The sequence below is a fragment of the Mycena indigotica genome (genome assembly GCF_014461135.1).
Source record: "Mycena indigotica strain 171206Taipei chromosome Unknown Mind.scaff0001, whole genome shotgun sequence".
NCBI classification, from domain to species: Eukaryota; Fungi; Basidiomycota; class Agaricomycetes; order Agaricales; family Mycenaceae; genus Mycena; species Mycena indigotica.
In genome coordinates this window covers 820,074-846,979 of record NW_023503000.1, presented here as the reverse complement: position 1 = coordinate 846,979, position 26,906 = coordinate 820,074, and the positions used below count along the sequence as shown (strand labels likewise).

Sequence of the window (26,906 nt, the reverse complement as noted above, 5' to 3'; positions counted from 1 at the left end):
GGTAATACTCAAGCGCTCTGTTCTACATAAATACCACAGGAGCTTTCAACTTGAACCAATCACGGTGTGCCTGCTTGTACTGTACACTGGCAACTGAAATGTCCCAATTCACTCCTCGACGCAGCGATAGAGCTCGACGACCTAATACCCGATATCACACACCTGATGCGGAAGATGATGGAGAGTCCCCGCCACCGCAGAGAAAGCGGCAACGTGACGAAGGAACGCGCCATCGGCAGCAAGTGGTGAACTTCAAGTTGAAGCTGGAGGTTCATCGTTCGAACTTGGATGGAAGCCCCCTGCTCATGGATTATACAGTCGGTCCATTGACAGACCAGTATCAGACTCCTGAGCTTCCAATGGCAACCGCCATCGTCACACCTCAAGTTGCCCAGAATCACAATGGTATGAAATGTGCAGTCGTTTGATGTCCTACTAGCGCTGACACCACCCTTGATCATTAAAAGACTCAGAACGCCAATCCGAATCTTCAAACAACAACTTGAACAACAGCAACAGCAACAGCAACAGCAACAACAACGACAACTCGCCGCCTGCTTTCGTCCCTCGAATCAGAGTCACGGCCCACCGAAATGCCAGTCGAGCTGGTTCCCCGGCCGTCCGAGCCGATTCTCGTAACGACCCCAAATCATGCAACAGAGGTTACTTCCAATGGTGAAACACGACGAGGCGTCTCATACAGTCCTATGCGTCGCTCTGCTGGGGGAAGCCCGCCCGTCAGCGCAGAAGCCCGTGCCATCATGATGACGGAGCCTCGATCAACTTCGCATCTTCCAGCAGCCAATGCATCACCTCAGCCAGTACTCGCTTCCACTGGCAGTCCAGGTCGTCGTGCGGAAGAGACCCCACTGCCTAGATTGACACCTCGGAATCAAAATCACACAACCGCAACTTTGTCTTTACTTTTGGAGCAACTACGCATCATTCCCGACTTTGAAGAAGGTTTTACGAGTCCCGCTGATTATCGGATCCATTGGAATCGAAGGCAAAGTCGCGGAATCTCACTTCTTCGCTCGAAATTTTTCGTTTTGCTCCATGTGCAACGAATGAACGGCTCTGTTCGAGACTCCATTTTGGAAGTGCGCCCGAATCCTTTCCCAGATCTTGATTCCGTCTTTGTTGAAGATCTACTGACTCAAATCCTCCTAATAAGAGAAGACTGCAGGTCAATTTGGCAAGAGAGCTCTCGTTATCTAGTTGGGACATCCCAGGACTTGACCCTCCGAACTAATTCGGGAACAGACCATTCAGCGAATGCAACTTATCGTCGTGTCTTGGGATATACCGACGAGCTGCTTCAGCGGTCCCCCCCCTACCCTCCGGAAAGTAAATTGACACCCGTCAATGGCTCAGATTCGACGACATTTGTGTTGCATTTATGGGTAAGGATAGTACTGACTGTCCTCAACAAACTCATCCTTGTCAGGAGGAGCCTGAGCGCTCTTGGGTACCACAGCAACATCGAGTCGACGAAAAACCGTCCTCCAGCTGCGGCTGCGCTCCCTCAATATGCGGATTCTGCCGCAGATTATAGTCCTCATAGACACGGCTAGCCCCTCGCTTGGAACTCTCGCCCGGTCATCGCTCTGAATCTCAAATGTCGAATGCTCCCTCTAAACCTTTTCTCCCAGGCTTCTTTGAATTATTCTCCGAGTTGCACCTAGATTTACGCCTTCTGGAAGAAATCGTGCAGAAGGCGCACTGCGGCGTCGGCTACAAGCAGTGTCAAATCGTTCTGGCGGTGAAGTTTCTCAACTTCCCCGAGCCTACGCTTTCAATGGCCAGACAAGGGTTTGATTGCCAATGCTCGACTAGCGGGGCAAGAAATTGAGCTTCAAGAGTTCATCCAGTGGCTTTCCTATCGTGTTTCCCAGTTTCCCGCCGCCGCTTCCTTCAAAAATCTTGTTACTTTGCATCAGGATGTAAGAAGGGTATATGACTATCTTTCTGACCTAGATTCGGCGCAATTGCTATTACAACAAGAGGCAGATCTCGTTGCATCCGAGTGGCTTGTGGTATCTGACTTTGTCAGTCTTGATCGACATATTACAATGGGAGGTCGGCCGCCTTCTGCGTTACAATACACGAAAACGCAGGTCATGGAGTTAATAGATCGTAACTTGAGTCAGCGACGTTCAGGACAGAGAAGACGTTGAGGGGAAGGAAGGATACGGAACAGTTAATTCTTCTTGCGGTAGAAATTCTTATGACGGCACTGACGATTATACTTGTTTGTCAATATGAGTTACAAAACACATGCATTATAGGTCCCACCCGGTCTAAATTCCCATAATTCCCATCAACGGGGATTCTTGTGTCCTCTCTTTAGATGAACTACAGCCGTTCTTCCGTTGTACGGATATCGAGTCGACATCAAGGGAGATGCAGCTCCGAGTTTTCTGACACTAGTCGGACATTTTAATTTCGGAAATCGGTCATGCAGAGGCCAGTACCTAGCCGGATGAGCCACAGTCATTATTCCAGTCGAGTGGCACTCGAGCTATCCCTGATGCCAGAAGCGCCGTGGTTTGCTAAGGTTTGGATGATCAAGGATATCGAGAGACGCACGGCGTTGGCTTTGGAAGAGGTCCAGTCTGCAACCACAACAAACCACAGAGGAGCCCAATGACGACCACCGGATTCGAGGTTTCTGACATGATGTTAAAAGGAAATGTCGTTACAAAAAAGTGTGAAGATACTCACTTGCCAACAAACCATCGCCATTCACCGGACTGGAAGAAGGTAGAGTGAACCACTACTATTGGCCGGATGAGCCATAGCCATTCTTCAAGTTCGAGTACAAAGTCAAGGACATCGAGTCGCTCACTTGATGCCAGAAAAGCGGTAACATGTGACGAAGGCACATAACAAATTTGATTTGAGGTAGTTTGAGGTCTTGTGCGCCACGCCCGTAGTGGCGACGAGACTGCATCGATGGTTAAAGGTCTTTCAAGTCCCTCTTGTCTGCTTCAATTTTACCAGTTCGTTGGATTTGGGTACCCCTACTTATCGATATCTGAGAATTTGGTTGGCCGAGCAGCTGGAAACAAACAAACAAAAAGCCCCCGACCGACAGGCCGCGCCGAGGCCCAACAAGTATTACCAAGCTACCAAGCTCACGAGCTGTACATGCCCGTCAGCCAAAGGCGATGTGACACCGTCTCAGTTGTCCGTGATGGACGTGTTCATGTACCATGCTGGAAAAGGCTGGAAGCGGCAATCGGCCACGTTTCGATGGGTCGTTTCATTAAAGCTTACTGGCCAACGGGCCACCGCAATCAACCCCCCTCCCAAATCGGTGATGCACCAGTGGAATCTTCTGAAATAGCTCACAGGCCATGACATGTTTTACCACTGGTTGCAACCACATAAGTAATATTACACTAAAAGCTCTCAAAACGGTTTGAAACTATGGTGGTCAAGGTGGGGAAGTATTAATTTTACACACACTTTGTGAAAACTTCAGTTTTCCGAACATTTTGAACAAAAATCTGTGTTCCGCAGCTTTATTTCCCAAAATCAACAGAAAGTTGTAGATCACACCCATTCCCAAAATCCAAAAAATAATTTCCGCAACATTTATTTCTCGCAACACTTTTGGTGACTTTACTTTGGCACAACATTTTCCTCTTAAACTCCGCCGGCGACTCGGGTGGTGCTGTCTGCCAGTGTCTGGTCAGCTACAACGGCGGCGGTCATCCTGAGCTGAGAGGACTGCTTGCCCTCTCAAAGACGAATGCAGGAAAGAGAGTCTCAGAGAGAGGAGCGTGGCTTCCTGGCTGGCTAGTCGTGGACTCCAGTGGCCTCGGCTGGCCTCACGGGTCCACCGCCGCAGCACTCACCTCTCCCATGTCCCTGCCAATAGTGCCAACTCACACTGCGGCCATGCAGACTCTGTCGCAAAACACCAAATCCGATATGCAGGGTCGGTGGGCTGTGAATGTGCCTAGGGTGGTGATGCTACTAGCTGTGGCCTACCGGGTGATGACTTGATGGTGAACCCTCCAGCGGCGGAGGCAGTTCGCGTATGACCAACGTAGGTCCAGCGCCAAATCAGGATGATGTTGACAATACCGTGCGTAACTTAAAGCAGATAGTAGATAGGTATTGAAGATGATGTTGCAGATTGATCAATATTGTGAAAAAAAAAAAACTTGTATAAGAGTTGCGGAAAGTATGCGCTCTCAAAATATTTTGCGGATTTTGGTAATAGCTGTGATCCATAGCTTTCTGTTCGATTTAGAAAAGAAAGTTGTGGAAAATAGTTTTTTCTTCAAAATATTATGGAAAACTGAAATTTTCACAAAGTGTGTGTAAAATTAATACTTTCCCACTTTGACCACCATACTCAAACTGGTATCAAACCATAACCAGCCATAAACAATGAAAAATGCTTTTATAGATATTGGTATTGGTATTGGTTTTGGTTTTTGCTTAGGTTTCATTTGGGTTAGTTGTTGGAGAGTGCAGGTCACACTACAAGAGACATGTAGAAGATGTCATATCCTGCTGGCCACCATCCGAAGCAAGCTTGTCAAGGAAGCTAAGGCTCGAGCACCGCCGAAGAAGACCAAGAAGGCTGGTGCAAATGCGGAGACGACAGCTTTGACAGCAACACGGCTGACTTCCAAGAATAGCACACCACTTTCCAGCTCCGTTGGCATCGAAGAGTGGGAGGAGCCATTGGATGGAGACGATGACGAAGGTGGCGACATCATGGAGGCTGCTTTCACCGAGCTGGAGAAGACATTGGAGGGTGAAGAAGAAGACGGTGGGCTGGGAGAGAATGAGCCTGCGGTTGAAAGCTCCGATGATGAGGACTTGCCACCACCGAGGCGCGCTGGCGAGGAAGAAGAAAAAGAAGCGGGCCAATCAGCTGTCACTGATGAATGGCGACATCTATGATTTTAATCTTGTAAAGAAGGCATTGGATTGTGTGATTCCTAGGGAGGAGGCTCACAAGGTCAATGTCGTACTTGTTGGAGTAGATTCTGACTGGGATATAGACGAATTTTTGTAGTTTTTGAATGGGTAATTTACATCACATGATTGATAATGACGTGCATTCTTCCACTTGGCACTATTCTGGAATTATGTGTACTGCCATTCTGCCTGGCAGAATATTTCTCAGAATCGTTCTGCCATGCACATTACCTGGCCCTCTCATATCATCACCTTCTCCTCATTCTCCTTTACCTTTCATCCTCACGGTTGTCAGGACTTGCTTCTTATGGGTTGCAGCATACATATATTTTAAGCCAGTCAATTTTTAGAGATCTTAGTTGTTATATAACTTAGGATAGACAATAAAACCACTGTCAGGGAGATAGATAGTAGGAGGGGAAAAAGCTATAAATTACCCCAAGCCCTGGTGTGATCCAACTCTATAGGGACAGGAGCTGGAAGTGATGTTTCCGAGGGGCCGAAAGGGAGGTTCCTTCCGTTTCCGGTCCTGGTCCCAAACTTCTTCGTGACATCTGTGATGCCCTCTCCGGTGAGCCTGACCTGGAAGAGCCCATCGCACTAGCGGCCCGGCAACTTCTTAAGGTTCAAGGTCAAGCTTGAGGCCCCCGCTCCTCACGTTCTGACGAGTGGGCCGTCTCCGGCGGTCTTCTTCACTTTCATGGGAAGATTGTTGTACCGAAGGACAAGGACCTGCGGAGACATATCATCGAGCTCTGCCACGACACTTGAGTTGCCGGACATGCTGGTTGCTTTAAGACCTTGGAGTTGGTCTCCCGGAACTACTGGTGGCCCCAAATGTCTCACCATATTGGCCGGTACGTTGCAACCTGTGACTTGTGCTGTTGCACCAAGGCACTCCAGAGACTGCCCCACGGAGAGCTGCACCCCACAGAAACGCCCCCGGAATGCTGGCATACCGTTTCTGTTGACTTCATAGTAGAGCTCCCTGAAGCCCACGGGTACGACACAATCATGGTTGTTGTCGACACCCTCCAGAAGCGCGTCCACTTCTCGGAGTGTCATACGACGGTCGACGCAGTAGGGGCAGCCCGCCTCTACTACCGGAATGTCTGGTGACACCATGGGACCCTGGAGAAGTACATCTCCGACTGCGGCTCGCAGTTCATCACGGACTTCACCCAAGAACTTTGGCGTCTAATTGGCATCAAGCCTGCCACGTCCACCACATACCATCCGCAGATGGATGGTCAGACAGAGCGCGTCAACCAGGAGTTGGAGCAGTACCTGCGGATCTTCACTATCAGCAGGACAACTGAGATGAGCTGATTCCGGCCGCAGAGTTCGCCTACAACAACCACATTCACTCCTCATCTATGTCAGGGGAACTCTCCCCCCTTATTCTGAGCCCCCAGAGACTACTCTAGCTCCAGATTTTTTTTGCTCTGTTATGGGGCAGAAGTGAAGAGCAGAGCATGAGTGACATTTTATATACATTAACTTGAATGTCACTTCTTGTTCTTGTTTAGAGCAGCTCTGCTGGGGCCATATTCTAGTGGGCACCTAATTTATATATGTTGAGTCCTTGTATAGTCTAATATAAAGTCAAAGTTTTTTTTTTATTTTCTTAGTAGAAACTGACATAATCAAGCAATATGCAAGTTGATTAGCAAAGGTCCGTATATGGGAATTTGATGGCTGGAGTTGATTGATAAAATCACCCTGTTGATTTTTTGATATCCAAATCATCTTCTTATATTCAGAATTCATTGAGAAATATAATAATTACTACTGCATCTAAAAATGGCAAAAAGTTGGGTTTGAACCCACGGTGCCAACTATTTTGAAATAATAAAGCCGCAGTCTGGGACTCGGACTGTCCCAGACTGCGGCTTATCAGGCCGAGTCCCAGATGGTGGCTTATTGCAGATCCGCAGTGTATGCTCTATATCCTGGTCCTAGAGTATGAACTACAATTGGGTGATTGTTGGCACATGATTTCTTACAAAGATTCAGCTCCGGGTGCGCGAAACCCCGGTGTGCCCTGTATTTGGTGCTTGAGCCATCGAATTCTGAAGAAAGGATTGTGACCCGCGACAATGCCAGTGAGCGAGACTTTACAGAACAAACTCCAAGACGATTCAGAACACAGCAACAAGCTACTCCCTCCCAAATCGTTGACACAAGCAACATTCGAGAGACGGACGGGTCGTTTGGCGGTCTTTGCAGCGGCCATGTCGGTAATCTGGTGGATGATACGGGGACTCGGACGGAAACGAGCAACGATGAATGGAAAAGGTGTGTGCATCAGTATAGTATCCGACTTGAAACTAATGGCCCGACAGATATTTTATGGTACTCCTCAAAAAGCAAGATTACCTCGGCACTAGAGGGTAACCAAGGTATATGGTTAACGTTTTGACTCGGATGGTGGTGTAGTGTCCGCGAATGAGTGTGCGAGTGCTGCCGTGTGTAGATGAGCAGTCGAGACTTGACATGCACTTGCAGTTGCAGACGGGTCAAAGCAGAACAACATTGAGCATCTCGTAAGGCGTGCTTGATCTCCACCAAACCCTCGCGGCAACCACCATTGCCGCGATCCAATCGTGGGATTGCGGAAGGTGAGAAGAGAGGTACGCGTCCGGCCAGTGTCTCTTGCAACATTCTTTGAGCATCCAATGCCCGGAGGAAAGCTTTCGACGCAGTCGCCGAAAAACTGACTCTCCCTGATGTTGCTACTGTCTTCCTCAAATCCACCAATCCACGAATACGCCGCCTAAGCGGAAAACGATCAGAAGTGAAACAGACCCGAAGACAAAAACAACACGCACTGGTCAGTTTCAGCGTCCAGCAACGCTGTAATGAACTTGGTCAGGGAAACATCACGAATGGGGACTGCTCCCGCTTTATCCAATTCTGTCTGAACATTTTGCATACGGCGTTTCCCAACAACCTTGATCAAGATGAGCATTAGTCGACCACTCAAAGTCAAACAACGTACCCTCAGACTTTGCGTCAGAGAGATTGGGCACGAAGTTGTCGCCTAAAGTCAATGTCTTGTTCTTGCTTCGCCCACTCTTCCGCTGCCATGTCCAGTAATAACAGCGCTAGCAGATGCCAATGAGTAACAAAACGCGAATTATCAGACGATACTCACCCGGTCCAAGGGTCTTCATCCAGTTCCAAGTCGTCGAGTTGATCCCATCGAGCGCCAGGTCCACAGACGCGTGTGCTTGCCTGCAACCCCACCGATCATGTTCCATTAGCGCTCAATACTTTCGCCGTCCGTCATACCCGAACCGAGAATGTAAAGTAGAGAAAACAGGATTTGGCACTGGATCAAGTGACCTTTGATGTGCATTTTGCCCTTTGAGGCAATTTGGCCAAGCGTTCAATCAGATATTTCATCCACGGACAGACGATGTCGTAGGAGATTAACTTGGGGAGTCTGGAGTTCAAGCGGCGCATGAAGGAAGCGAAGATGCAGTCCAGGTTGCTGTAGCTGACGAAGTATGAGAGCGCGACTCACTTTCTTGTAAGACGACTTACCGCTCGCCCGCTTGCAAATCACCTACACCATTAGGAAGCACGAATTCGTCCCTTGCGCAAACCCCCCATACCAACACCAGTAACACTATAGCCTCGGGAGAACTTGGAATTTGCACGGTCCAGAGCCGCAAGACCGCTGCAAGTGCAATCAGTCGAAGATATTTTGTCGGAAAACGAAACACGTTACCTCCTGCTTGTCCGTCACCGTCAACAGATATTCGCGATAGGGATGTCATTCGATCATGTGCCGCCAACCCGTTCCAAGACCAGGGTCTCGAAGCTCGTTTGGTCGTTGAGGCGGAAGCAGGCATTCATGGCAATGAACATGATATGATGCACAAGCATCTGAACGAAGATCAGATTATCATTGCCGGAAGAAATGCAACCAGCTTACTGGTCTCCTGGAGGAGCATCTTCCCATCATTCGGATAGGTGGACCTGGCCTGGGACAAGCGGGACATTTGAGGGCGAGCTCGCCCGGCCCAGTTCCCATCACGCCTCAGGTGTCGATACTGGCGAGAAATTCGCAAAAAGATGGAGTGACGGTCCGGTGGATTGATCCCCAAGCCATCGGTTAGCGACTCCAATGTCGAGTAATAGTCGTAGGCCGTCATTTTTGCACGCAAATACAGATAATGAAATCTGTCAAGACAAGAGAATGTGGCGCACGTTCGCGGCGAGAAGGTCGTTGCAGGATAATAGCCGGCTTTCAAGAGTTGTCGATCGCAACGTCGCGAATGCCATTGTCGGCAATTATAATTATGACCAAGTCGGGACGGCCAGTTCGGGGAAGAGGACATGTCTGTCCAAGCAAGTGGCCAAATTGGATTCGAAGGGCCCAATCGCGTGAGCTGGTTCTTACGGAGTAGACACCAGTCTATTTCTAGCATCGGAAGATCAGCAAAGATCGAGCGATAGGAATTTTTACCTCAATAAAATGGGTTGGGTTGGTTTCATGCTTTCGAACACAGCACTCAGCGCAAACCATGCCGTGGCAGGTCTCGCAATTGAATGAGAAGCACACAGGTCAGACTGCCTGCCACGTCCATTTCTCCATAACATAGCTTGAAGGTACTTGTCTCAAAAGCTTTCGGCCCAGGCTTGCATAGCTTTATCCTGTCATATGTTGAGCTGCGGTAAAGCAAAGAGCATGCTTACAGCTGGCTGACTTTGGCGAACACCGGCAGGGTTGCTTAAAGGTTCAGCTTCAGAGCCAATCTCGTATCTCTCCGGCTTGTCCCCGGGCAAAAGAAGGGAGGCTCCTAACACGCTAGATGGCTGGGGCGGGCGCGTTTGACAGGAGAGGAAAGTGGAACCAGGACAGTTTCGGCACGACACGTCGATTGTCGCTGGTAACGATGGATCGTGGTGGCAAGGGAAGCATCAGCCGGGGCTCCAACAAGGTCTTCGATTGGCCAAGTATGGTGATGCACAAAAGTCGGGGGTACTGCAGCCCGGCGTTTTCGAGAGAGAGAGACGAGGAGGAGATTGCTATTTGGCAATGGGCAAGTCTGAGGAATGAGCGCACGTGCCCTGATTACGAGTACCTGAGTAATCGTCTATGACTAATTTCGTCCGCTGATTTATTATAATCTTAATACAATATGGTTTAATACTATACAAGATACTGACAAGACACTTATAAGTTTCTTATAGGAAGCTTAGAATTTGTAATAGTCTCATAAGGCTATAATAAGATGTTTCAATAGTATATAAGATACTGACAAGACACTTATAAGTCCTTTATTTACTGGAGACAGAGATGTCTCTGGAGGCTAAAAGGGAGGTTCTGTAAGGGCAACCCCGGAGGCCTGAGATCAAGGTCCTAGCAGGGGAGGATCCAAAGCGTGAATATTGGTAAGCAAATACGAATAAAGCTGACCTAGCAGGGGAGGATCCAAAGAGAAGAAACTCTGAGGGTCCGCCTGCTAGGTAGCTGACTATATACTGCTTGTCCGTAGCTGCCGCCGTTGGGCACAGAAGGCTTGGGCGGCGTAGCAGGCAAGGTCCCCGGGCAACCGTTGGGAGGGCGTTGACGGATCATTAACGCATCGGTGATTGTGCGGGCGATGGGGGGCCGGACCGGAGTCGGAACCAGAATCAGACCGGAATCGGACACGTCTCCGAGGGGCCGAAAGGGGACTTCCCCTGACAGGTTCTCCTAACATCACCCTCCCCTTTGAATGTGGTGTCTCAATGCATAGACTAGTGAAGGGTGCAGAAGTTGTGCACTGGTAGACAGTGGCTGCAGGTCCTCTCAGACTCACATTTACCAAAAAGATGCACAGCCAGAGTTGAATGACTGGCCAGACTGAATCAGGCAATCCTTCAGGGGCCTGATGCATTGTCAATTTAGCAGCAGATTGTATACTCTATAGAATTGGTTGGCCCTAGCCCAGTGGGGTTTGTTGTGCTCATTGTATTTTGGAACTTGGTTCCTATTAACGTCACATGTTATGAACACAAGCACAAGTGTGACAGTGCTAAATTGATTACAAAGACATTTGGTCACTGTTATAATATGTTTTGTTTTGATAGTATATAAGATACAGACAAGACACTTATAAGCTCTTTATGAGCAGCTTTATAATATGTTTTAATAGTTTTATAAGGCTCCTTTGATATCTTTTAATAGTCTTATAAGGCTCTTTTAATATCTTTTAATAGTCTTATAAGGCTCTTATAATATCTTTTAATAATCTTATTATAAGCTTAATCTAATATGGTTTAATACTATATAAGATACTGACAAGACACTTATAAGTTTCTTATAGGAAGCTTAGAAGTTTGTAATAAAGCCTATGATAAGATATTTCAATAGTATATAAGATATTGACAAGACACTGATAAGTCCTTTATTTACTAGAGACCGAGAGGCTAAAAGAGAGGTTCTCCTGACATCACCCACCCCTTTGAAACCAGAAGAGTATTACATCAAAGGTGGTAGAGGCAATGTGCTGTGGCTTACCTGCATACTTCCTATCAAACTCTCTGACCTCATCCAGGGCAAAGATATGGTCAAAGTATCACCTGCAAGTGTAAGAATCAGTCTAGGCTCTAGGAGTAGCTTGAATAAGGGTAGCATAAAACTCTAGAAAGAATTTTTTCAGCTAACAAAGACTTTAGAAATGCGTCATTCAAGTTAATACATTAAACTGATAGATATAATGTTGAAAATACTATATATACTATTATACAGTAATGCTAACTCCTTTTCTTCTGGCCAATAACCTGGCATGTAGTGGAAAAGGCCTGTATTCTAATTGGGATCAAAATGATATAGCTTGACATAGTGATCAAACCTACTAATGGTCATAAAAACTCACTCCACATTAATCATATATATTAAAGATGACAATCCCCATCAAAATTAAGGTAATTTTAAGACAGAAAATAATTAAATGAATAATAATATAATAGTGATTATATAACTAAAACATAGGGACTAGAAATACTTAGATTTCTAGACTACCACTATTCTAGCTATTCCTAAAGCTTTTTAAGCTAAATATTATCACTATGGCCCAAAGTGTACTTATTAATTGTATGACATGTCATAGCCTTTCTACCTGACAAAGTAATTAAGCTGTTTATACCTGACTCTGGCATCCAAGATCTCCTCTACTTCTCTTTTCAGGGCTCTATTCTCAATAAACTGCAAGCTGCAGTCAGAGACATACTTCTCTAAGGTCTTATAGTGCCTTCAGGAATTCCAGTAGTAGATCAATCGGAGTATGTGGGTAGATTTATACACCTCATTTGCCAACTTGCATATATTTGATCTATAATCAACTAGCAGATTACAGCTGTATTGCTAATATGATGTGCAGTACTATTGTAAGGGCAACCCCGGAGGCCTGAGATCAAGGTCCTAGCAGGGGAGGATCCAAAGAGTGAATAGAAGTAAGCAAATACAAGTGAGGCTGACCTAGCAGGGGAGGATCCAAAGAGAAGAAACTCTAAGGGTCCGCCTGCTAGGTAGCGGAACTATATACTGCGCTCTTGACGCGCCAAGGTTGATCGTTGCTCCGTGCAGTATGCCTGCGCCATGTCGCAGGCCAGGTCCCAGGGGGATCGCCAGGCGGGGCGGCGATGCGCCTGACGGAGGCGGTGATGCGATCACCGGAGTCGGAACCGAGTCGGACCGGAATCGGGATCGTCTCCGAGGGGCCGAAAGGGAGGTTCCCCTGACATCACCCCCCCTTTGAATGCGGCGTCCCGACGCATAGACCGGAACGGAATCGAGTCGAAGGTTGCGGAGGCGATGTGCCGTGGTTTGCCAGGGTACTTACGGTAGAACTCCGCGATTTTGTCCGGGGCGAAGACGCGGTCGAAGCGGACCCACTGGTCGTGCGGCGCGCGTCGTAGCCTTTCCATCTGACGAAGTAATTCAGCCGTTTATACCTCACCCTTGCGTCCAAGATCTCCTCTACTTCCCACTCCGGGACTCCGTCCTCGAGGTCCGGAGGGGGCTGGTCGTAGCCGGGTCGTCCGTCGAAGGGGTCGTCTTGGGCGAGCTCAAGCTTGACGACGGGGAAGACCGGGTGGAGCTTCGAGTAGCGCGGAGGGAGGTCGAGCTTGTAGGCACCTTTGCTGATCTCCGCGACTATCTTGAACGGACCGAGGCGGCGGTGGGAGAACTTCTCCGAGGGGCGAGTCGTCCTGATGTCGGAGGCATCCAGCCAAACACGGTCGCCAACCTTGAACTCCGGAGACGGAGTGCGTCTCCGGTCGTAGTAGCGCTTATACTCTTCCTTGGCCTTAGTGAGCGCGGCCTTGGCTTCGGCAACCCCAGTGGCAATTCGGTCGCGGAACTCGTTCACGGACTCCATAGCGGAACGGGCTCCGGGTTCAAAGCCCATGCGCGGAAGCCGTCCCGTGTCCGTCATGAAGGGGACTTGCTGCGTGGATGAGTGGACGTGGTTGTTGTAAGCGAACTCCGCGGCCGGAATCAGCTCATCCCAGTCGTCCCTGCTGATAGTTGGTGAAGATCCGCAGGTACTGCTCCAACTCCTGGTTGACGCGCTCTGTCTGACCGTCCGTTTGCGGATGATACGCGGTGGACGTGGCTGGCTTGATGCCGATTAGACGCCAGAGTTCTCGGGTGAAGTCCGCGATGAACTGTGAGCCACGGTCGGAGACGTACTTCTCCGGAGTCCCGTGATGGCGCCAGACATTCCGGTAGTAGAGGCGGGCTGCTCCTACTGCATCGACCGTGGTATGGCACTCGGAGAAGTGGGCTCGCTTCCCAAGGGTGTCCACGACGACCATGATCGCGTCGTACCCATGGGCCTCGGGGAGCTCGACAATGAAGTCGACGGAGACGGTATGCCAGCGCTCCGGGGGTGTTTCCGTCGGGTGTAGCTCTCCGTGGGGCAGTCTCCGGAGCGCCTTGGTGCGACAGCACAAGTCGCAGGTCGCGACGTACCGGCCGATATGGCGAGACATCTGAGGCCACCAGTAGTTCCGGGAGACCAACTCCAAGGTCTTGAAGCGACCGGCATGTCCGGCGACTCGAGTGTCATGGCAGAGCTCGATGATGCGCCTCCGGAGGTCCTTGTCCTTGGGCACGACAATCTTCCCACGGAAGTGGAGAAGACCACCGGAGACGGCCCACTCGTCGGAGCGTGAGGAGCGGGGGCCTCGAGCTTGACCTTGGACCTTTAGGAGTTGCCGGGCCGCTAGTGCGACGGGCTCCTCCAGGTCAGGCTCACCGGAGAGGGCATCGCGAATGTCGCGAAGAAGTTCAGAACCGGGACCGGAAACGGAAACACCCTCGAGTGCGCGGACGTGGAAGAGTTCGGGCCGCAGAAGGACGACGTCGGAGTTGTCGGAATCGATTCCGTGGTCGGGTCTCCGAGAGAGGGCGTCAGGTCGGCCCATGTCGCGACCGGGCTTGTGGTGCAGCGTGAAGTCGAACCGGGAGAGGTAGAGGGACCAGCGGGCCTGTCTCCGGTTGAGGTGCTGCGTCTTCCTGAAGTACTCCAAATTCTTATGGTCAGTCCAAATCTCGACGGGATGCGCGGCACCCTCGAGGAAGTGTCTATACTCCTCGAGTGCGCGGATGATCGCGAGCATCTCCTTGTCGTGGATTTCGTAGTTGCGCTGGACATCATTTAAGCTTTTGGAATAGAATGCTACAGGGTGCCACTTCCCGTCCGGGGCGGATTGTGAAAGAACCGCCCCGTCGCATAATCAGAGCTGTCCGCCTCGAGTCGGAAAGGCCGTGCGTCGTCCGGAATCGCCAGGACCGGTTCCGAGGTGACCGCGTCCTTGATCGCTTGGAACGCGGAGGCCTCCGCGTCGCCCCAAGTCCATTGCTGGTCCTTCTTGGTGAGCGCAAAGAGAGGACGCAGAGGGCCGAGAAGTCGCGAATGAACCTGCGGTAGAAATTAGCGAACCCAAGGAACTGCTGAACATCCTTCTTGTTTTCCGGGAGTCGGCCAGGCGGAGACGCCTGCGACCTTGACGGGGTCCATTTCGACGTGGTTGTGGGAGATGATGACTCCGAGGTATTCGATTGACGATTTTTCGAAGTCGCACTTCTCCGCCTGGAGGTACAACTTATGCTCCGGAGTCGGCGCAAGACCTCCTGGACGATCTGTCGGTGTTTCCGGAGGTCGGAATGGGCGATCAGGATGTCGTCCAGGTAGATCATGACGTCTCCGGAAAGGATGAGGTCCTGGAAAATGTCATTCATCATCGTTTGGAACGTCGCGGGAGAGTTTGTCAGGCCGGCACATCACCAAGGGCTCGAACAGGCCTCGGTTAGTCCGGAAAGCTGCCTTCCACTCATCACCTTCTTTGATCCGGACGTTGTTGAAGCCCCAACGAACGTCGAGTTTGGTGAAGTAACGAGCGCCTTTGAGCCGGTTGATGAGGTCGTTGATCAGCGGAAGGGGGTACCGGTTTTTGACGGTCATCGCGTTGAGGGCCCGATAGTCCTGGACAAAGCGGAGTCCCCCGTCCTTCTTCTTGACGAAGAAGACCGGAGACGCCATCGGAGACTTGGAGGGGCGAATCCGGCCCGTCGACAGCCCTTCCTCGATGAACGCGTCGAGCTCGCGTTGCTCAAGGGGCGAGATGGGGTACACCTTGCAGTTGGCCGGCTTAGCGTCGGGGACGAGTTCGATGGCGTGGTCCCAGGTTCTCCGTTCCGGGAGCGTGTCGAAAGACTCCTTGTTGAAGACGTCCTGGAACTCTTTAGCCCAGTCCGGGATCTCGGAGGGCGGGGGGAGCGGAGTTCCTGGCGAAGGCTTCAGCCAGGCGCTGCGAGACAGTACTGCCAGCGCGTATCTCCTCCGAGGGACGGAACGAGGTGTAGAAGATGCGGTCACCATCTTCAAGCTGACCATCGTCATCGTCGTCGTCCAGAGTCCGGCGTCAGATCAGGCAGGCCGGAGTCGTCGCCGGAGACGGAATCGTCTCCGTCATCAGACCCAGAAAGGTCCATGGCGCAGACCGAGGGGAACGGGCCGGAGCGGAGTCGCTTCTGGAGCAGCCGGAGTCGCCGTAGCTCAGTCCGTTCAACGCGTTCTTCCTCGCGGCAAGTGGAGCAGCCGCGGGGGCACCGCGTCATCTTGACCTCCTTGGTTTCCCAATCGATCTCTGGGTTATGCTTCCGCAGCCAAGAGTACCCCAGGATGAGGTCTTGTTTACCGAGATGGGTGACGGCGAGTTGAACGCGCTCGGAATGGCCTTTGTAGCGTAGGACCAAGTCCGCGATCTGGTTGATGGAGCCAGCATCATTCGGAGTGCCATCGACGTTGAAGACCGGAATCGGCTGCGCCAGGGTGCGGACCGGAATGCCATTCCGAGCGACGTGGTTCGTGTCGATGAAGTCGGAGGTGGCACCACAGTCAACAAGCCCAGAAAGGGAGAGCTTCAACGCACTGGTGGTGGACTCTAGCTCCAACGGGAGGTGGAGGGAGTTTACTCCGGGGAGGCAGCGACAGTGTACTGCTTGGGCAATTTCTTTTCCCAGGCAGTGAGGCGGCGAAGGACGACAACCGGAGTCGCGGGCGGAGTCGGAGACGGAGTCGAAATGGGGGCAGGGGAGGGGTTGTCTTTCGTTTCAGGCTCGTTGTAGGGCAAAGGAATTGATTCGTCATACAAACAAGCGAAACGATTTATGGACGCGAACGAGGGCACACCAGTCACTCGTCGCGGGGACAAAATCCTCTCCGGCCATCGACTCCGCAGCTGTCTCCGGCAGCGCAGCTGTGTCCGAGTAGCGGGCGATCAACTCCGCTAACATCTCGTCACCGAGTTGTTGGATCACCTCGTCGAGGATGTCCATTGAGCGGACATCGGCGGGAGGGGGCAATCCCGGGCGAGATGGTTTGGGTCGCCGCACCTGAAGCAGGCGCGACGAGGGGCACCCCGAGCCCTAGTGCGATCCAACTCCATAGGGACGGGAGCTGGAGGCGCCGGAGCGGGGCGCGGGCCGCGGGTGGCACGACCGGAGCCACCGGGCGGAAAGGGGCCGGAGCCGGGATGCGGTTGACCGGAAACGGAGTCCGAATCAAACCGCCAGGCGTCTTGGGGGCGGCTGACTTGATCAGCTTGGCCCGGACCAGGGCCTCGTATTGACGGAAGGCCCGGGTGCGCCAGCTAAGGTAGTCCCGGAGGTCCGGGGGTCGTTCGAGGACGTGATTCCGTTGTTGATCAGGGGGTCAAGTCCGTGGGCGGAACTTGGTCACCTTGACCAACGCGTCTTGAATCCGGCGAGGTCCATCAGGTCCTCGAGTCGTCGGTGTACTGGTAGACATCCTTTGTGCCCATGTGATAGGCGGAAGTCTCCAGTTTGGAGAGAGCATGATCTTGCTCGTTCTCCTCGACGAACCGGAGTCGAAACTGGAAACGAACGAGCCCCAGGACGGAAACGGAAACGGGGCTTTGCTTCCGTGGCGCTCCGCCCATTGCTGAGCGGGTCCTTCTGCCATAAACGACATGGCATAGCGGACGGCCTTTTCCTCACTCGCCTCTCCGTTGACCACAAAGGCCTCAGGGGCAAGGCGGGCGTAGGTGCGGACCGCGTAAAGGAACGCGCGGCCGCGTTTCCGATCGCCGTTGAAGGTGAACGGAGGGTTTGGTCGCAAGACCAATTTTGAGGCGAGGTTGATGTCGCCAAAGAGGGCTTCGAATCGCCCTGAACCGGAGTCGGAGTCGGAATCGACGTCTCGGGGGTGGTGTTGTTTGGGGTCCGCCAGCAGTATTAGCGGCGGCAGCGGCAGCGGAAGCCTGGGTGGTGAGAAGAGTAAGGGCCTCAGTTAGGCGGTCGATTTTCGCCTCGAGTGCATCCAGCCGAGTGTCAGCGTCAGGAGTAGCTCCGGAAGGCATGACAGGTGCGGGGACGACAGGAGTGACAGAGGAGGAGGGGACAAGTGGTAGGGGCGGTGACGAGGGCGGAACGGACTCGTATTCCGAGCCTGAGTCAGCGCCGAACCTAGCAATCTTGTCCGGTTGATCCCGTAGAGAGTTTCTTCTGCTGTAAGGGCAACCCCGGAGGCCTGAGATCAAGGTCCTAGCAGGGGAGGATCCAAAGAGAAGAAACTCTAAGGGTCCGCCTGCTAGGTAGCGGAACTATATACTGCGCTCTTGACGCGCCAAGGTTGATCGTTGCTCCGTGCAGTATGCCTGCGCCATGTCGCAGGCCAGGTCCCAGGGGGATCGCCAGGCGGGGGCGGCGATGCGCCTGACGGAGGCGGTGATGCGATCACCGGAGTCGGAACCGGAGTCGGACCGGAATCGGGATCGTCTCCGAGGGGCCGAAAGGGAGGTTCCCCTGACAACTATTCATTATTAGAACGGGGAATAACAAGATTTTTCATGCATATAATATGGTGTGAAAAGTGTAATCCTATAGGGGGACCCTTCTCATGCCATGTTGTGGAGGCATTTAAGTGTCTTGATCCGGCAGTACAAGTCACACACATACGTACCGGGTAATATAGCGGGACATCTGGGTTACCAGTAGTTCTGAAAGACCAACTCTAAAGCTATATTAGAATGAATGCAGTTTTTAATCTCAACAATATATACTGAGAAATGGTACCTTACCTGTGCGAGCAATAAGGTGCTTTAACCAATACAGATGTAGACAATAATAATAATAATACAATTTAGGATGATCACCTACCTTTGAAGTTTCATTTCCAGATGACTGTTTAGCTGAGCAAGAGTTCAAGCAGGGAAAAGAAGAGATGAGCAAAGAAGGCTCACAGCAGAAGGTTTAGTACATTGATTTTAGAATGAATGATTACTGTAACAAGACACATATCTGTGTACAACATGCCGGTCTAAGTATTAAAAGTGGTATTAGAATGGTTTTTGATCTCAACAATGCATATAGAAAAATAGTATGTTACCTGTGTCAGTTGTGAGGTGCCTAATCTGAAACTTAAGATGTACCTGTCCTCCTAAGTATTGAAAGTAGCATTAGAATGGAATGCAGTCTTTAATCCCAACAATCCATATAGAAAAATGGTATCTTACCTGTGCCAGTCATAAGGTGCTTTACCCGAACCTGATTTCTATATGGACTGATAAAGTGATAATACAACTTAAGATGTACCCTTACCTGTGTTGGTTATAAGGTGCTTTACTCGTGAGGTGCTTTACTTTACCTGAGTGATAATACAACTTAAGATGTACTCTGACCTGTGTTGGTCGTAAGGTGCTTTACTCGTGAGAATACAACTTAAGATATACCCTTACCTATGTTAGTTATAAGGTGCTTTACTCGTGAGAATACAACTTAAGATGTACCCTTACCTGTATTAGTTATAAGATGCTTTACTTGTGTGGTGCCTCACTTTACCTGAGTGATAAGACAATGTAAGGTGCTTTGCTCGTCGTGTGGTGCCTCACTTTACCTGACTGATAAGACAACTTAAGATGTACCCTTACCTGTGTTAGTCGTAAGGTGCTTTGCTAAGACAACTTAAGATGTACCCTTACCTGTGTTGGTTGTGAGGTGCTTTGCTCATCGTGAGATGCTTTACTTTACCTGAGTAATAAGACAACTTAAGATGTACCCTTACCTGTGTTAGTTGTGAGGTGCTTTGCTCGTCATGTGGTGCTTTACTTTACCTGAGTAATAAGACAACTTAAGATGTACCCTTACCTGTGTTAGTCGTAAGGTGCTTTGCTCGTCGTGAGATGCTTTACTTTACCTAAGTAATAAGACAACTTAAGATGTACCCTTACCTGTGTTGGTCGTGATGTGCTTTGCTCATCGTGAGATGCTTTACTTTACCTAAGTAATAGGACAACTTAAGATGTACCCTTACCTGTGTTGGTCGTAAGGTGCTTTGCTCGTCGTGAGATGCTTTACTTTACCTGAGTAATAAGACAACTTAAAATGTACCCTTACCTGTGTTAGTTGTGAGGTGCTTTGCTCATCATGAGATGCTTTACTTTACCTGAGTAATAAGACAACTTAAGATGTACCCTTACCTGTGTTAGTTGTGAGGTGCTTTGCTCGTCATGTGGTGCTTTACTTTACCTGAGTAATAAGACAACTTAAGATGTACCCTTACCTGTGTTGGTCGTAAGGTGCTTTGCTCGTCGTGTGGTGCCTCACTTCAAAGATGTATCCTTACCTGTGTTGGTTGTGCTCGTCGTGAGATGCTTTACTTTATCTGAGTAATAAGACAACTTAAGATGTACCCTTACCTGTGTTAGTTGCTTTGCTCATCATGAGATGCTTTACTTTACCTGAGTAATAAGACAACTTAAGATGTACCCTTACCTGTGTTAGTTGTGAGGTGCTTTGCTCATCATGAGATGCTTTACTTTACCTGAGTAATAAGACAACTTAAGATGTACCCTTACCTGTGTTAGTTGTGAGGTGCTTTGCTCATCGTGAGATGCTTTACTTTACCTGAGTAATAAGACAACTTAAGATGTACCCTTACCTGTGTTGGTCGTAAGGTGCTTTGCTCGTCGTGTGGTGCCTCACTTCAAAGATGTATCCTTACCTGTGTTGGTTGTGCTCGTCGTGAGATGCTTTACTTTATCTGAGTAATAAGACAACTTAAGATGTACCCTTACCTGTGTTAGTTGCTTTGCTCATCATGAGATGCTAGACAACTTAAGATGTACCCTTACCTGTGTTGGTCGTAAGGTGCTTTGCTCGTCGTGTGGTGCCTCACTTCAAAGATGTATCCTTACCTGTGTTGGTTGTGCTCGTCGTGAGATGCTTTACTTTATCTGAGTAATAAGACAACTTAAGATGTACCCTTACCTGTGTTAGTTGCTTTGCTCATCATGAGATGCTTTACTTTACCTGAGTAATAAGACAACTTAAGATGTACCCTTACCTGTGTTGGTCGTAAGGTGCTTTGCTCGTCGTGTGGTGCCTCACTTCAAAGATGTATCCTTACCTGTGTTGGTTGTGCTCGTCGTGAGATGCTTTACTTTATCTGAGTAATAAGACAACTTAAGATGTACCCTTACCTGTGTTAGTTGCTTTGCTCATCATGAGATGCTTTACTTTACCTGAGTAATAAGACAACTTAAGATGTACCCTTACCTGTGTTAGTTGTGAGGTGCTTTGCTCATCATGAGATGCTTTACTTTACCTGAGTAATAAGACAACTTAAAATGTACCCTTACCTGTGTTAGTCGTAAGGTGCTTTGCTCGTCGTGTGGTGCCTCACTTTAAAGATGTACCCTTACCTGTATTAGTTGTGAGGTGCTTTGCTCGTCGTGTGGTGCTTTACTTTTATGGGCAATATACTGTAACATTAATAAACAACAAGTTTGAAATAAAAACTTGGGTAATTTCAAGAAAACTTCAAAATTTTATTAAACAAGTAATTGGCACTTGTGGGCAACTTAGTATTCTGACAAGACACCTTCCATCTGGAACAACTTGGGCTAGGGACAACTCGGCACAGACAAGGTACAACTCTGATTCTGGAACAAGCCAACTTTAAATAATCAAAGTACAAGTTTGAAAATACAAGATGCAGCTTCATTCGGGCAGGTACAACTTAGTTTCACAGGCTGCGCAAATGCTGACTAATGATGCCACATGTGATGCCATGTGGTGACCATCCTGACACAATTTGACTTGTGTATTGCCAATACATCTTAAATTTATTTTGGTATGAAAAACAGAAATATATGTAATTTGGCAGTGTTTCCTCATAATTGAGAAGGAATGAAGTGCTGGTATTTTTCTCAATAACCTCTATGAGATTTTGACTTAGAAGCAGAGGATGTAAGGGCAACCCTGGAGACTCCGAGGAAAGCCTAGCAGGGAGGATCCAAAGCGTGAATAGAAGCTACGGAAATACACGGAGGGACCGACCTAGCAGGGGAGGATCCAAAGAGAAGAAACTCTAAGTGTCCGCCTGCTAGGGTGCCAACTATATACTGGTCGTCCGTAACTGCCGACGTAGAGCGCAGAAGGCCTGAGCAGTGTCGCAAGCTCTGTCCCAAGGTGATCGTTGGGAGGGTCTTGACGGATCGGTGATTGTGCGGGCGAAGGAGGCTGTGGACGATGGTCGGGGTGGGTCGGAGCGTCCGAGGGGGCGCCGGTCGGATGCGCCTCGGATGCGTTCGGAGGGTCCGAAGGAGGCCGAAGCGGGGGTTCCCCTGACAGAGGATGGAAACCATGTCAGGCTGTTCTATTAGCCACTTCATTCTACCAGAACCTGTGAAGCCCTATGTAGATCAATCTCTCTCCCAGTATATATCTTATCAAAAATCAGTTTTGCCTGATACTTATTCAGTAAGCAATTACTAATTTGTCTTTTGGTCCAACTTGACTGAGAGAAATGAGTTGTTGTCCTTGAACTGAAAATTGACTAAAAATAGTTGTCTTAGGTCAAGGAAAAGTTGTACCCACCTGCCAGAAAAGTTACCCTTGCCTTAAATCGGTCACTTTCTAAGTTGTCTAATAGTTTGCCAAGTTGTTCTCAACCTAAGTTGTCCCATACAAAAGTTGTCCTGATGTGGTATAAAGTTGTCTTGATATAAGTGCCACTTGTATCAAAAAAAAGTTGTCAATAATTGAAGTTGTCTCAAAATTATGCATGTCATTTTCCTAAAGATGTTGTTTATTAATGTTACAGTATATTGCCCATATACTTTACCTGAGTAATAAGACAACTTAAGATGTACCCTTACCTGTGTTAGTCGTAAGGTGCTTTGCTCGTCGTGTGGTGCCTCACTTTAAAGATATACCCTTACCTGTGTTGGTTGTGCTCATCGTGAGATGCTTTACTTTACCTGAGTAATAAGACAACTTAAGATGTACCCTTACCTGTGTTAGTCGTAAGGTGCTTTGCTAAGACAACTTAAGATGTACCCTTACCTGTGTTGGTCGTGAGGTGCTTTGCTCATCGTGAGATGCTTTACTTTACCTGAGTAATAAGACAACTTAAGATGTACCCTTACCTGTGTTAGTTGTGAGGTGCTTTGCCTGTGTTGGTCGTGAGGTGCTTTGCTCATCGTGAGATGCTTTACTTTACCTGAGTAATAAGACAACTTAAGATGTACCCTTACCTGTGTTGGTCGTAAGGTGCTTTGCTCGTCGTGAGATGCTTTACTTTACCTGAGTAATAAGACAACTTAAGATGTACCCTTACCTGTGTTTGAGGTGCTTTGCCTGTGTTGGTCGTGAGGTGCTTTGCTCATCGTGAGATGCTTTACTTTACCTGAGTAATAAGACAACTTAAGATATACCCTTACCTGTGTTGGTCGTAAGGTGCTTTGCTCATCGTGAGATGCTTTACTTTACCTGAGTAATAAGACAACTTAAGATGTACCCTTACCTGTGTTAGTTGTGAGGTGAAGGTGCTTTGCTCATCGTGAGATGCTTTACTTTACCTGAGTAATAAGACAACTTAAGATGTACCCTTACCTGTGTTAGTTGTGAGGTGCTTTGCCTGTGTTGGTCGTGAGGTGCTTTGCTCATCGTGAGATGCTTTACTTTACCTGAGTAATAAGACAACTTAAGATGTACCCTTACCTGTGTTGGTCGTAAGGTGCTTTGCTCATCGTGAGATGCTTTACTTTACCTGAGTAATAAGACAACTTAAGATGTACCCTTACCTGTGTTTGAGGTGCTTTGCCTGTGTTGGTCGTGAGGTGCTTTGCTCATCGTGAGATGCTTTACTTTACCTGAGTAATAAGACAACTTAAGATGTACCCTTACCTGTGTTGGTCGTAAGGTGCTTTGCTCATCGTGAGATGCTTTACTTTACCTGAGTAATAAGACAACTTAAGATGTACCCTTACCTGTGTTAGTTGTGAGGTGCTTTGCCTGTGTTGGTCGTGAGGTGCTTTGCTCATCGTGAGATGCTTTACTTTACCTGAGTAATAAGACAACTTAAGATGTACCCTTACCTGTGTTGGTCGTAAGGTGCTTTGCTCGTCGTGAGATGCTTTACTTTACCTGAGTAATAAGACAACTTAAGATGTACCCTTACCTGTGTTGGTCGTAAGGTGCTTTGCTCGTCGTGAGATGCTTTACTTTACCTGAGTAATAAGACAACTTAAGATGTACCCTTACCTGTGTTGGTCGTAAGGTGCTTTGCTCGTCGTGAGATGCTTTACTTTACCTGAGTAATAAGACAACTTAAGATGTACCCTTACCTGTGTTGGTCGTAAGGTGCTTTGCTCATCGTGAGATGCTTTACTTTACCTGAGTAATAAGACAACTTAAGATGTACCCTTACCTGTGTTGGTTGTAAGCACCTTACCTATGTTAGTTATAAGCACCTGTTAATCCCAATTATCTCTTCTAATTAGAATGGACCACCCATGCGGGTGACCATTCTAATTAGAAGAGATGATATAAAAAGCCCTATGCTGCAATAAAGGGGGCTATAAAACTGCAATATCTCTGGGACCCCAGGCTCTAAGTCATTTCATGTGTTATCGCACAAGGTCAGTGTGACATTTGTGACATTTGTGACTGGCGTGATACTATTAATAACACCTGTGTAGCCTGGTACCCACTATGAACTGCCAGGTTTACTGAGACAATAAGATGTGACACTGGTATGTATTCACATTACAAAGAAGCTATCATATAAGCATACTCTGGTATGAATAATAATAATATCAAACCTCCAGGACACAACACTTATGATATATGTGACGTAGTGTGACACATTTCCCAAAAGGGAAATTTTCACCGTTTGACTGTATGATCATCGAGGATGTCACAGATCGTCACAAATCCAAGTTGTATATTTTGACTATACAAACAACTTTCATTAAGTGACCTATACTTACAGCTGAATAATTGTGCTAGCACTGGCTAATTAATAGCTGATCTATATCTAATCCAGTGATATCTCACTGAGTAGATGACTTTTATAGGAAATTGAAGCAATACCAGGGGTGCCTAAATGATAAGATTAATATCCTGGACAATCAAATGTTATTAGTATAGCTATATCGTCTCATGATGATTCATCACCTATATTGATACTGCAATATCTCTACCAATCCTGCATCAAGTCAGATGATTCTTGTACTGGTAGGTAGGTCATAACCTAGTGCTCATATGCTCTGATTTAATCATCGTCCTATATCTTGAGACTATGATATTACACTGTGTTTCTCTAGTTTTTCATATTTCAAATTTGATCAGACTTAATGATCACTTGATATCTCACTGGAAAATCCACGAATAAGCCTAGTGCAAGTTGTGCTCTGTTCCAAATAAATGGCCATCGAAGATATAGGAGCTCCTTATGATTTTACATATTATATTTACCTCCATATATGACATATATCCTAACACACCAATCTTCCAATAACTGAATTAGAAGTGAGGGATCCCCAATGGTATAAGGGTAGGAAGCATGAGAAGGGTCCCCCTATAGGATTACACTTTTCACACCATATTATATGCATGAAAAATCTTGTTATTCCCCGTTCTAATAATGAATAGTACTGCACATCATATTAGCAATACAGCTGTAATCTGCTAGTTGATTATAGATCAAATATATGCAAGTTGGCAAATGAGGTGTATAAATCTACCCACATACTCCGATTGATCTACTACTGGAATTCCTGAAGGCACTATAAGACCTTAGAGAAGTATGTCTCTGACTGCAGCTTGCAGTTTATTGAGAATAGAGCCCTGAAAAGAGAAGTAGAGGAGATCTTGGATGCCAGAGTCAGGTATAAACAGCTTAATTACTTTGTCAGGTAGAAAGGCTATGACATGTCATACAATTAATAAGTACACTTTGGGCCATAGTGATAATATTTAGCTTAAAAAGCTTTAGGAATAGCTAGAATAGTGGTAGTCTAGAAATCTAAGTATTTCTAGTCCCTATGTTTTAGTTATATAATCACTATTATATTATTATTCATTTAATTATTTTCTGTCTTAAAATTACCTTAATTTTGATGGGGATTGTCATCTTTAATATATATGATTAATGTGGAGTGAGTTTTTATGACCATTAGTAGGTTTGATCACTATGTCAAGCTATATCATTTTGATCCCAATTAGAATACAGGCCTTTTCCACTACATGCCAGGTTATTGGCCAGAAGAAAAGGAGTTAGCATTACTGTATAATAGTATATATAGTATTTTCAACATTATATCTATCAGTTTAATGTATTAATGACGCATTTCTAAAGTCTTTGTTAGCTGAAAAAATTCTTTCTAGAGTTTTATGCTACCCTTATTCAAGCTACTCCTAGAGCCTAGACTGATTCTTACACTTGCAGGTGATACTTTGACCATATCTTTGCCCTGGATGAGGTCAGAGAGTTTGATAGGAAGTATGCAGGTAAGCCACAGCACATTGCCTCTACCACCTTTGATGTAATACTCTTCTGGTTTCAAAGGGGTGGGTGATGTCAGGAGAACCTCTCTTTTAGCCTCTCGGTCTCTAGTAAATAAAGGACTTATCAGTGTCTTGTCAATATCTTATATACTATTGAAATATCTTATCATAGGCTTTATTACAAACTTCTAAGCTTCCTATAAGAAACTTATAAGTGTCTTGTCAGTATCTTATATAGTATTAAACCATATTAGATTAAGCTTATAATAAGATTATTAAAAGATATTATAAGAGCCTTATAAGACTATTAAAAGATATTAAAAGAGCCTTATAAGACTATTAAAAGATATCAAAGGAGCCTTATAAAACTATTAAAACATATTATAAAGCTGCTCATAAAGAGCTTATAAGTGTCTTGTCTGTATCTTATATACTATCAAAACAAAACATATTATAACAGTGACCAAATGTCTTTGTAATCAATTTAGCACTGTCACACTTGTGCTTGTGTTCATAACATGTGACGTTAATAGGAACCAAGTTCCAAAATACAATGAGCACAACAAACCCCACTGGGCTAGGGCCAACCAATTCTATAGAGTATACAATCTGCTGCTAAATTGACAATGCATCAGGC

The 26,906-nt window shown here is 47.6% G+C and overlaps 2 protein-coding genes across 2 annotated transcripts; both read right to left on the bottom strand.

Annotated features, from left to right (window-relative positions):
• Positions 1-7,354: 7,354 nt before the first annotated feature.
• Positions 7,355-7,915, bottom strand: MIND_00015800 (uncharacterized protein; the record flags this gene model as incomplete). Its single annotated transcript, XM_037357129.1, has 3 exons — positions 7,355-7,660; positions 7,702-7,720; positions 7,776-7,915. 3 exons carry the CDS (start codon positions 7,913-7,915, stop codon positions 7,355-7,357), a joined length of 465 nt encoding a protein of 154 aa, XP_037225039.1.
• A 44-nt stretch (positions 7,916-7,959) lies between these two features.
• On the bottom strand, positions 7,960-9,107 carry MIND_00015700 (CxC2 domain-containing protein; the record flags this gene model as incomplete). Its single annotated transcript, XM_037357128.1, has 7 exons — positions 7,960-8,051; positions 8,102-8,181; positions 8,239-8,311; positions 8,361-8,446; positions 8,494-8,629; positions 8,749-8,838; positions 8,888-9,107. The coding sequence occupies 7 exons, from the start codon at positions 9,105-9,107 to the stop codon at positions 7,960-7,962; spliced, it is 777 nt and encodes a 258-aa protein (XP_037225038.1).
• Positions 9,108-26,906: the final 17,799 nt, after the last annotated feature.